Here is a 13,242-nt window from a genome sequence, read left to right on the forward strand (position 1 = left end):
GGTGAACAGTGGTGAAGCTGAATCATCAGGAAGAACACATGAATTTCTTCAGTTAGTACAGAATACCATGAATAACTTACAGATCCTGTTTACAACATGCCAGGGGAGCATTACAACAGATGAAATACAGAGTAGATCAGTGCAAAGTGATTCACATCAAAAGGAACCATTTTAGAGATACACATGTTAACAATTGGGGAAGAAAAGATGTATTATGGTGGATACATCTGCTTATTGAAAAAAATGCTCAGTGAACAGAGAGAGAAAAAAAAGCAGGATGTTAGACTGTATTGAGATAAAGAAAGAAAATAATGCTGAAAATATTATAATGTTATTATGTAGAACAGTGATGAATCCTCGCTGTGACCATGGCATTCAGTTCTGATAAAAAAATCTTGAAGAGATTAATGTGGAAATTGAAACGTTTGGGAGATGGGCAGTAAAAAGTTTTAAAGGCAAAGAAAAACTTGTTTATGAACAGAGATAAAAAGGATACAGACTAAAACAGGAGTGCAAACAGCTGCCTGCTTTAGAAAGCCGCTGCAATTTCTGGAGAATTCTTGATGTGTGCACAGACAGTGCTTCTTAGATTAGCAAACTCTTGGAAAATAGTAAAAAACCTGAAGATTTACCTACTCAGTGTAATTTGAAGAGGAACAATCCCTACTGTAGGTAGTTTAAAGAACATAAATCAAAAACTTCTATTTATACTTAAAGACCAGAGGAATAGGGCTACAACAGACTTGCTCGTGTACATTAAAAAGCAACCTATTTATAGCACAGAAAAAGAAACACCACTTTACGCTACATGTAAGTAATCTATGAACTCATTTCCATGAGGAGACATTGAGGTTTTAGTCTGTCAAGTTTGAAAAAGTTGTATGAATAAATAACACATGTAGTCTACCTAAGTAAAGCTGACTAAAACCAATATCTGAGACATTTAAGTCTTCAGTCATCAGGCAAAAGTAAGCACTAGCACGCATTACTTAGCAACTGGAGCAGTTTACAAAGGTTCCATTACTGTGACTCAGCTAACAAGCAGCAGCTTACTATCATTGCTTGCAATCACCTCTTTTTCTCCTGAAGTACTCAGTTTTCAAGGAAGTGACAAGTTGAAAGTTAAACTAGGATCATCTGTAACTGAAACATTTTTACTACATTATTTATTTCCTGCATTCATTTCTCCGTGACATTCTAAAAACTTTTCTCAAACTTGTGTTGTAATCTTTCCCCATTCTGAAGTTTCTTTCATCAAGTTACAAGACACCAAATGCCATGTGACACCATTTTCAAAAATATTTTGAATTCCTGCTGAGCCCTCTGGGTTTAAGCACTCACTCAATTCTTCTGAAAATGAAATTTTAAACTGTATGTCTAAATACGCTATCATTACCCAAACACTGCAGTTAGGCTAAATCTTTACCCAGGCAATAAAATAAATTCAGGGTCTCCTTAAACTTCATGTAAATCTATTCACTTTTCAAATACTACGACAGCTTGTATAGTACTAGCTCAATTGCTTTTCACTGTCCATCAGCATTATTCCTAAGGGAAATCTAGCTCTCATACCTCTTTTCTGCTCCCACTGAAATTCACGGCAAAATTTCCTCTGACTTCCTTCAGTAAAACCAGAAGAGCCAGTAGAGGGAGCACAAATACATACATTCTGTGGTTCCTATACAAATAATAAAATGTACTATTTTTTCATATAGTGTTTGCACTACTTTTTTTTTCCCTCCCCAATCAATAATACCATCTTGATCAAGCTCCAAGAGAATCTGATCCAAAGTAAGAAAACCATGTTATTTGGTGGCCCTTCCTGCAACCCCTGGGACCTCAGGACTCTGTGTAACAGGCAAAGGGTGAACCCTGTGAAACTGGCATTGGCAAAACAATGTTTTCTACCTCCACAGCACTGCTGGGCAGACCAGCTTAAGGCTCTTGGACGTAACCAATTCTCTACGACTGTTGATCGCTGCCTGCTGATCGTTCACATGAGTGCAGAGGTTGGGTGAATTAGTACAATACATCATGTAGCTAAACAGCTTTCTGCCTTGCACCCCGCTCAGTCAGCAAACTGCAGCTTCCAGCAGTTTGTCCCTTTATCTGAGCCCAGCGCCACGAGCTGTGCAGAAAATGGTCACACCTCTGTCCCCTCTCTGCCCACTGACACTACTGGCAGACATTGCCTGGAAGAAGTTGCTTTGTTGCAGGACTCAGAAGGTGAGTCCTGCAGATGAGAATGTCTCAGGCAATAGTACAGGTCTTCTATCCTCTGCTTTACTTCTAAATTGTATGTATTTCAAATGGGATCTCAGGATTGCTATGATTTTTGAGATCTTCCCCCATAAAGGAGGGAAAGATCTAATCTCTTCAGGGGACTGACTCAGAAAGAAATACCCCACCCCACACACACCCAGGAAACCAAATGTAAACGACTGAGTTTCTTATTCTACTGTCAAGCTTTCCTGTATGGAGAACCCAAAGCCTGCCCTCCCATCCATCCTACTTTGTTTGAAACCATATACATACAAAGATTGCAAAAGCACTCATCAGTAGTGCAAGTATGCTCCCATTAAAGAAAATAGAGTTAGATAAATGACAAGTGCTTTGGAAAATTCGTCTGCTAGATACTACGGAGGATAAGATGGGGGAAAAAATCATGTAACCATTCGGATGTGGAAACTTTTCAAAACAAACAGAAAGTCACCTTAGAGATCCATTGGTTCTCTACTTCTAAATTTGAAAAAATCATGGCTAAGCTTCGCGAATGAAGATTTGGGAAAAAAAAAAGATAAAATCATTGGTTTGGAGTTCAGGGTGTCCTGGGATTTTCAACAGCATACAAGAAGCTGTTACCTGTGCTTAGAGGTGTAGGCGGGACTGGCAATAAAGTACTACCAGCAACAGAGATGCTAAGATGAACATTTAAGTGACAGACATTTTTATAAGTACCTCTTTGGTAATCACATTTGATGGATTTTCCATCCTCAGTTTTGTCTCTTTCAGAGAAAAATGTGGGACTACAATTCCTTGCTCTACAGATGTAGGTAAAACTAATTAATTTGACTTTAGAATACTATAAAAAGAACAACAGAAATCTTTTGGGTCAATGTGGTCACTGGAGCCATCCTTAACTCTGTGAACCACCTGCTGCCTTACACTGAGTAATAATTTCCCTAAAATACTTTCTGTCTATGCAAATATATATAAACATATCTGATTTTTCAGTGAGGAGGACTAACAAGATTTTATATTTTTCCTTTCTTTCCTTGCATGTTTCGAATCATTTCAAGCCCCAGCCTACTAGGTGACCAGTAACTAAGGTACTCAACTTCATAGGCCAGGTGGGTCTCCCCTGTCTCATAATCCTATTACGCTTTCACTGCAGAAAATATCTCAGTTGGCCCTATATTGACCTTGAAAAGAAAAGAAAAAGAATAAGTGGATAATTCTTGGATGTATAAGTAAATTATATAATATGACATTATTAATAACTACGTATATAGTATGCAGTAATACACTAGAAATTAATTTTGTTATTAAAAATGACAAAGAACTGGGGGTTTTTAGAGAGGCCACAAGAGTGTCCTTGACAAGTAGAAGATTTCTGTGTGTCTGTTTTGAAAATCATTCAGTCTACAGACACTTTACCTGCTGGCCTGGTTTGAGCGGCGATAGAGTTATTCCCTGGGTATTGATCACTGGGAGTATCTGGTTGCCGATGACAGTAGCGATGATTTGACCCTGGGCATTGGTCAGTAACTGTGGAGTTATCGGCTGCACCTGAAGTCCCTGAGCTCCACCTGCCGCCTGGCTGGAGGGGACTGGATTAGGCATCAATGGGATTGTTCCAATAATCTGGAAAAAACAACATAGGGAAAATGCACACTTGCCACATATACTTACCACACGTGATTACTTATATTATGCATGTTAAGTCAAACTTAAGTGAAATAAACACAGAGAGACAGGTAAGACAGGCTGAGGGTGGGAAACAACCATTCCTTCACTGGGGTAATGAGGACTTTCAAACTCATTTGTCATGTCACATATCACCTGTACATTTTGCCACTGTCCACTGTCACCTGCAACAATATGCCGTGGCTGAGAATGTATGAAACAAATGCTGGGCCAAGCCTGGGGCCCTGCATCATGGTTTGTTCCCACCTCATATTTTAACATAGAGTGAAATAGATACAAATATCAGTGTTTTTGTCCTTCTTTCTACAACTCACCCGTACAATGGTCCTAACTGTGTAATGCCTGCGTAATTTTCCTTGACTTACTGATTCCTAGTACTCTAGATGACCACCCATTACTACCATGTGATCTCAGGAAGGAACAGAGGGATACTGGTGCCTTTCAGGACATGCCTTATTAAGATACATTCATAAAAATGCAGCCAGTTTTGGATGACAACTATGAAGTACAACACAACAGGAGGACTGATGTTAGATAAAATATATTAAGTAACATTTCTGGGGCAAGTACTTGCAGAAAGAGACACTTATGACATCTCAGACTTGGGAATACAGTGAATGTGACTGTAAAACTAATATTAGGATGAGATGTCAAACAGATGTTGTAAGAAAGCTTGTCAGTCAATAAGCCTCTAGGCTGTAAAAAGACATGCTGTTGGAAGATTCTTTTTACAAGTATTAGAACATCTGAAAAAAACTTCTGATAAAACTTGGGACTAAACCCAAACTTTTTGTTTATTTTCAAACAGCAACATATGAAGCTGGAGTCATAGGATTATTGCAATGGGAAAAGTAAAAAAAAAGGCAAAACACATCTCTATTTCCTTCACCATACCTCCTCTCTCTGTATCATAGCCAGCCAGAAAACATCTACCCTATTGTAAGGCTTATAGTCTTCCTTCTCCAGAAACCTTGCTTCCTCCTCTTTATCCCCAGCACCAACCATACTTTGATGGGTCCATTTTGACCCCCACTAGAATGATCCCAGTTGTCCTATATCCCTTACCACGTACATTGACTTGTATAGACCTACTTGGTGCTGAGAAAGAGGGTGGATTATGGCTGTTTTCTCCTTCTTTTTCCTCAGTGGAGATAGTAACAGGGCAGCTTTCCTCAGTCTGTCTGCCGATTCTCATTCCATTTGGGAGTTTAATAATTTTTTTAGATCCCTTTGTTTCTGATAAGTTTTGTTGAAACTGATCAGCTGTTTCAAAGCCATTAAGTACGTATGGAGAGAGGGATGGATGGAAAGAGAAAGGGAAGTATAGACAGCGCTAGTCACATAGTAGTTTGCTCATAAAAATAGGCAGAAGTGTTTCTAATGAAACTCAAAACCAAGTTTGTTCCCAAAACAAATATATAAACCAAAACATATAAAATTCCTATTGATTTCAACAATTAATTTAGATTATATCAATGGAATCTGTACAATACAGTGTAAAATTAGCTGTAAAATAACTGTTTAGTGAAAACATCAGTTAGCTTTGAGGACAGACCACTAGGTTACTTTGTGCAAGTGCAAAACTAGAGAAACAACTCCGAGTCTCTTGCTAAAGATATAAAATGGATACAGCTGTGAACTGTGTGGTGAAGAGTACCAGAGATCTCTGAGGACCTCTGCTTATCTAAGTCACCAGAGGTGAGATACAACAACCCCAGAAAATCCAGCCTCAAGAAAGCATCATGCAATAACATCCAAGAAACTCGGGCATAGCTGGAGGGGCAGGCAGCTCTCATCAGAGGATCACCCTCTTCCATTATTAGGCTAAGACATGACTCGGTCAAGTGACAGGGTCCTGCTGAGTGACTTCTCCTTCAGCAGTCACACCCCAATGGTGTGTCTCTAGGTTGGCTCAGCCGTGAAGTACAGTGTGACAACTTAAACCAACTCCTGGAGCAAAAAGAGTGCACTTGGTTAGCTATGGTAGGTCAGGTAACAAGTGGTAGGTGCTGAAGTCATCATCAATTTACCACAATTGCCCAGTTAGAAGTTAGCATGGGAAGACTAGAGAACCATAAAGAAAAGCAGGACAGCTCTCCTGTGGGAGAATCTGATAAAATAGCAAGCCCAGCTACTAAGCTGTATTGTAAGAGCTGCATATATCAGTCTGCTCAAAAAGACTGTAAAGATACCATTTAAGTTCTTCTTAATGCACTGCTAAAAGGTAGGCAGATCAATAAAGATTATTATCCCCATTTTACAGAGCATGAAAGTGAACCATGGTGGAGCATATTCAGAATTAGCCTTCTAAGCTGGAATTTCCTGTGAGTTTCTCTTTGCTGATCATAGTACTTTAATTTTATTTTTTAAGGTGTCTCTAGCTGAACAGCAGCTGTTTATGTAAGAATATGGCTGTTCACTGAGGAGAGAGGCATTTATTTACATCATTATCAGATTTCAGATTGTCTTCTAAAAATCTGACTTTCAGCATGAATGAAATATAACTGCAACATTTTGCAACACGTAAATTTCTCACAGTTTCTGTGACCTAACATATTTATGGGCCACAAATATATACTTCCACTTTAATATAATCTCACCAAACACATGGAATAATTCTTCCTAATTTTATCAGCAGAGACATAGCAAAGGCCTCCCCTTCCTTTGCTGTGTCTGTAAAGGACGCAACCTTGGAGCGTCATTACTCCAATGCAACTTTAACTATCAAGGTCCTAATCCCAGCAAAGCAAAAAATGCTGCGCTGGTGTTATCAGTAATAGAAATGTTTGCATTCACATTTAAAATGCATTTCTTGGACTGCAGTTGGACATTTCATAGAATGACAATGCTGAAGTGGACAGTTTGTAAGGTCAGAAGCAGAAGGCTATCTATACGTATTAATGTGTGTCACACACCACAGTGTACAAGGCGTGCTGTACATGCACACAGCCAGAAATGGAGCAGGGAAAACACAGATGGGAGAAGTGTTCCAGAAGGACAAATGAACAAATACGCTCAAGGGTGTTACTGTAGAAGCCAAGGGTAAATCCAAATGAGAAACAGCTCTTTCACTTCCTGAAACTTGCTGAGATTTCAGAAGGTTTTATTCCATTTTACACCGAACTCAGGTAAAATCTTGTCTGGTTACTCTTTACTGCATGCAGCTTTGATGTGGCTAAAATCAGATTCAGGTTTCCCCTTTCAAGTTCTCCGTTGTCCAAGTATCCTCTCCTAAATATCCTAACAGCTCATTAGTTCACATGTAAGGACTACTGCAACTGGATCCCTACCTCAAACCTTGTGTGACGCTGAGCCAGATGCTCCTTCCTTTTAATTTTGGTATGAAATTTCACCCTGGGCCTTGCTAATCTGTCCTCTTAAATTATTGTGGAAGTTGAAGACAATTTATGGTTTTGATACGTTTAAATCTCTTAAAGAAATAAAATGTCACAGGCTTGAGGCACTGGTGTGCCACAGTAAAGACTGCTTAATTGTCAGTGATTTTCCTAGTTGGGAGGCATTGCTCCTTTCTAGGAAATGCTGCTGTTTCAGATTATATTTAAGGAGAATTCAGGAATAGCACGTGACAGGGACTCATCTCACAAGATACTTATAGAATCACACAATCACAGAAAGGTTTGAGTTGGAAGGAGCCTCTTAAAGTTCAGCTGTCATGGGCAGTGACATCTTCCGCTAGACTACGTTGCTTAAAGCCCCATCCAACCTGGTCTTGAACAGTTAAAGGGATAAGACATCTATAACTTCTCTGAGACACAGCAGAAGTGGCTTCTTACTCTGTCAATGTTTGGCCTCAAACTCATAAACAATTCCACCTGTCAAAGGTGTTCTTGAGGAAAAAAAGTCCCACCTCCCTAGAGGTCCTCATCTACTAAAATATAATTTGAATACTTTGGGGTTTTTTTTACACTATGCATGTGACTTTCACAATTCCTTTTATACATAATACAACTGAAAGCAAACACTGTTCACAGATGAGCTGCAAAACAGGTGTTGTATGCAAAACAACAATCAGAAAGTTTTGAAGGTCCAAGGGTTAATTCAAGGGACCCCCTTGTCAATGCTTCTCTAAGGGAGTCAGGCACAGTAATCTGCAGAGCACTGCTGATTAAAACAAATGACACCAGGTTGTCTCTATCTGAGGTACAGGTTCTACACATAGGCACAAAATGCAGCGCAGGTGGAAATTGTACTGAGATATTTAATGTAAATTCAGACCTCCACTTTTTTACATATACAGGGCCTGTGCTACCTGTTCTGGTAACAGAGTGTTACCAGAATTTTGGTGGAGTCAGATTTTCTCTTCAAGTATTCAGTATGTTTCTTTCATTTTTGTTTAGTAGATTGATTAATAGATACATCAATTGTATCTTGAGCTGCTTAGAGAGCAATTTTCACAGAAAATTTTTAAAGTTTTTTTATATTTCCCAATATTTACTAAATTTTACAAGTCATTTGTTTCCAACTTTAAAAGGAGTTTCAGGTCTTTTTTAACATCATCTAATATTTTCCATTGATTAACCTGTTGGTGTCATTTTAGCATTCTAGGATTTCAAGATATCTGAGATCGGGTTTCTTAAATCTAACAACTTGAATCTACCATTGCCAAGACAATGGAGAGGAAAAATCTCAAACCCTCAGCATATCAATAATATCTGCAAATGTTATGCCCAATGGCAGCGTAATGTCCTAGCACTGATTAACTGAAGTCTAATCAGTATTGTACCTTTAAATGGATTTTGGCCTTGCTCAGTAAAGGTTTCTTCTTAAAAATAAATTAGAAACATATGATCTCTCAAAAATGATTCCTTAAACAAATTATCCTTAAGAAAAAATAACAAAATAATATCCATTCTTATTCTTTCTTTATATTTAATTGCTGTTGTGGTTCACTTTGCTGTAATATACAGGCTGAAACTGAAGGCAGAAGCTGAGTGACCGTTCATAACTTCTTGGGATAAATGTCTAATTGCAGCACCATTTACACTGCAGATACAAAATCAGATTTTTCATAACTGCATGAAGGACTAATTGCTGATTTCCCAGTAGTGAGTCTTTTCTTGGGGCTCCTAATAAACCAATTGTGTTTTGACACTAAGTGAAGTTATTATGATACTCAAAAATGAAGCATACAGCTCTTTTTTATTAAGTTCTTCTCCCTCTTCTCTCATCAGAAACAGGGATGATGCCTTGCTTCACTGTGTTCCTAGTACAACCTCAGGAATATTATAAACTGTAGCCAAATGGATGGTTCACCAACTGCCTTTATTTCTGCTCTGAAAAGAGTAAGTAAAATCAAAGACCAACTAAACTAGTTTGTTTCTACTGTCAGCCAGGGCTGACATAAAAATAATGTTGCCATTTCATCGGAAAAAATGTCTTCAATTATAAAAAGGAAAAGTTTTTCAGTAGTATCATCAAAATGAACATCTCTCCAATTTTATCAGTGTTACAACCCTTTAAATATTGAAGGTTAATTATTCAGTTTTGAATAATTAGAACAGAAGAACAATATAAAAAGAAAACAGAAAAACAGGGGAAACATAAAAGAAACAGCAGAAAAACTCTTCAGCAAAATGAGACAAACCACCATAGACACAATGGTGTGTTGGTGGATGAGAAGCTGGACATGATCTGGAAATGTGTTCTTGCAGCCCAGAAGGCCAACCACATCGTGGGCTGTATCAAAAGAGATGAAGGGAAGTACTTGTTTCACTCTGCTCCCAAGTCCCACCTGCAGTGCTGCCTCCAGATCTGGAGTCCTCAGCACTAGAAAGACCTGTTAGAGCAGGTCCAGAAAAGGGCCATGAATCAGGGGCTGGAGCACCTTTACTATGAAGACAGGTTGAGAGAGCTGGGGTTGTTTGGTATGGAGAAGGTTCTGAGGGGAACTTACAGCAGCCTTCCAGTACCTAAAGGGGGCTACAAGAATGCTAGAGAAGGACTTTTTACAAGTGCATGTAAGACAAGGGATCTGCAATAGGACAAGGGGTAATGGCTTCAAACTGAGGAGGTTTAGATTAGATGTTAGGAAGAAATTCTTTTCTGTGAGGATGGTGAAGCACTGGAACAGATTGCCCAGAGAAATTGTGGATGCCCCATCCCTAGAAGTGTTCAAGGCCATGTTGGATGGGGCTTTGGTCTAGTAGAAGCTGTCCCTGTCCACAGCAGGGACATTGGAACTAGATGATCTTGAAGGTCCCTTCCAACCCAAATTCATCCTATGATTCTATAATTTTATACAGTTTTGCAAACTTCTCTCAGAAGCTGCTTCTGTTCGGAGATATGTTCCTTCTTGTACGGTATCAGTATGAGTTACTTTAAGGAAATAATCTAAGGAGAAAATGACTGAGGAAAAGGTAGAATAATGAGAATCTGCACAGGATTCTTTAGCTTCTGTGCAGCTGCCCCTTTCTTAATCACAGAGATATTTGTAAATATATACACTACCTATATAAATTATAAACACATAGATATGTACATTTCAAAAATATAGGATTTATTATATTTATATCAAGAAACCCAGCTATTTATATGCACTGTACTGCATATATGCAATATGCTGCAAATCTACACACTGAAAAATTGGAATCATGAATACAAGCAATACAATTTGCAGACTTCTTATGAAAGTAATGCTATTCCATCTCATTCTTTCAAGTAATGACAACATGATTCTTCAACTCATACAGGATAAGACCAAGGCTGCCTGTGTCTTTCAAATTAGAAGTAGTATCAATTCATGCAAATCTTGCAAATTTCCTTTGTTGCATTATATTTCCTGATGAGAACTCAGAAAGAAGACGAAACGAGATGCTATTATGAGAACAAGGCATTGAATAGTGACACCAGAAATAGGCACCTATGATACTGTACTCCTGAGTCATCATTTCATGTAAGGAATTTTAATTTTCAAGTATTGTTCGTATATCATAAAACATATTGGATGGTTTATTGTTTGTAAGTATCATAATGGAACCTTAAGTCCAACATTCTGCCTGACTTTCTCAGTGCTTTATTTTTTAGAAAATAATGTTTGTACACTAACATCAAACTATAAAGGAACTTATTAGTCATCACTGTAGGAATTATGTGGTGAAATTTTCCTCAAGCAAACACTATTATGTTCTGGTAGCAGCAGCATGTGTACAGTTATAAAAAAGAATGCATTTTTTATCAAACATTGTGAATAACACAATATTTTCTCATTAGAAAAATCTAAAGATATATAATTATCAGATTAAAGATTAAAAATTATGTTGAGTGTCTGCTGAATTGTTCTTTCTAAACAATCTACTTTTCAGATTTATCTTCTTTTTAAAAACAAGAATTAAGTCAGGCATAAGGACCCTTAAAGGTCATAGTTCTCTGAGTTGAGCAAAGCAACTGTTGGTTTTAATTAGGTTTACTGGTCCAAAGCATTGCTGAAAATCAGCTAATGAGATTCTTATGAAAGTATTCCTTATGTTAAATTATTTGATGGATATCTAGTATAAAGTATTTTAGCAATATTTTTGTTATGACAATAGATCCACGATATGTTATGACAAAACAGCCATAACGTATTTCATAACATAGGTCATAACATATTTGTTATGACAAAATAGCCATAATTTCTAATAATGTTTGATGATCACAAAAAGAATTCACAAATTACTGCTTTTAGCATTTTACTGCTTGTCTCCCAAACCACAAACAGCTTTCCTGATTGCTGTGCAGATCCTTGTAGGGTGTATACAAGCAAGCACACTTTTTTATGTGTGGTTTTAGTTTTTTTGTACATCCTCTTAACAACAGGAAGTAATGGTATTCATTTTCTCAGGAATTGAGTTCAAAGCAACTGGGCCAACAGCATGAATTTCTAAAATTAATTACAATGGAAATATTTTGGTAAATATTCATTCACCTCTATTTTCTTTCCATGCGGACTGAGATTTTCATAGTTGTCTACAGAAGTTACTTGGCCTCTCTGAGGATTTCAATATCAACTAAGTATCAAGCATCTCAGAGATGAGAAATCCCTGCTCTGAAACAAAATTTCTCAACCTTTTCAAGTTGTCTGTATGGGCTTCATATACAAACCCTACCATTAATTTGTATCTTTAGATTACAAACAATTTAGAAGAAAGATTGTCTCTTCTGGGAAATAACATTATTTACTACTACTTCTCCTTCATAACAGAAAGAGTGGACTTGCTTTCAGCCATATCAGAATCTAACATATTGGACATACAGCACAAGAAAATGTAGGCATCCCTAAGCTTCGCAATACGCTTCTGGTTCAGGCCTTAGGGATTGATATCAAATGGGATAATAGGGTTGGGTATGTGTAAACATTATGCTAAGGGTAAGGGATTAAATATAGCCACATTAAAATCTACATTCACTATACATCTACTTCTAACATCTATAAAAGTTAAAAAACCCAAAAAAAGCTCTCAGGCATCACTGCCATGCTGAGCTATTGAAGGATAGCTTGGGAAACAAACTGCCCTTTCTCAGCAAGCCTAATTAGGCCCAGCACAATGTGTGCCAACGTGATTAGGTTGCTTCCATAAGTCGTAGTTTGAAAGCTCCCAAAAAATCCAATTTCCAAGTCCCCACAATTTGCCTCAGTGTAAGAGAAGTTTTCAGACAGACACAACTCAGTATGGGGAAAGGGAATTAATATTAAAATTACTAACACAATAAATATTATAATACATATATAGATATATACCAATTTTAAGTAAGAAAACTATAATAAAGAAACTTAAACTAAAGAATAAATAAATACACAGCATTAACACAATTTCTACCACCCCTGGACCCTCACACGTCAGTTCAGGAGAAGTTTTCAGGGCGATAGTTAAAGTCTCTCTCTCTCAATCGGGGTTTTGGGGGTCAGGCTGCACCCCCACCAACTGCTCGGCCTCCGTCGAGCAGCTCCTCCTGGACTGCAAGGGAACACTTGCTGCACCAGGTCTTCAACAGGAGCTACAGGGAGTCAAAGTTTTTAAGTCTTCTTTCCCTGCTTCGTGAAGGTTCCTCCCGGGGGTGAGGTTCAAAGACTCTTCCATGCTGGATTCATTCTTCCCCCCCCCCCCCCCCAGGTGGCAGGATTTTTCTAGGTTTTGGCCGAAATTTCATTAGAGTCTCCTCCCAGAAAAACGTGCTTGGTTTAGCTCTATGCCATATTCTAGGCCCGCTCTGTTCTGTGCTGTGCGTTGCTGTCCCCGCTTCTTCACAGGGGCTTACTCCAGGCCAGGGCCGGATGGCCTTGGTCCATCGCCTCCACACCGGCGTCACGGCTGCCGC

The 13,242-nt window shown here is 38.3% G+C and overlaps 1 protein-coding gene across 2 annotated transcripts in view; it reads right to left on the reverse strand.

Moving 5' to 3' along the window:
- Positions 1 to 13,242, reverse strand: part of POU6F2 (POU class 6 homeobox 2) — a 249,658-nt gene that overhangs the window by 19,969 nt on the left and 216,447 nt on the right. For both annotated transcript variants that reach the window (XM_027711981.2, XM_027711980.2), the window contains one exon: positions 3,658 to 3,864. In XM_027711981.2, the coding sequence (XP_027567782.1) occupies positions 3,658 to 3,864 (207 nt within the window). The remainder of the gene's footprint in view (positions 1 to 3,657; positions 3,865 to 13,242) is intronic.

The sequence above is a fragment of the Pipra filicauda genome, unplaced genomic scaffold (assembly GCF_003945595.2).
Source record: "Pipra filicauda isolate LSUMZ 115617 unplaced genomic scaffold, ASM394559v2 scaffold137_size4652046_pilon, whole genome shotgun sequence".
NCBI classification, from domain to species: Eukaryota; Metazoa; Chordata; class Aves; order Passeriformes; family Pipridae; genus Pipra; species Pipra filicauda.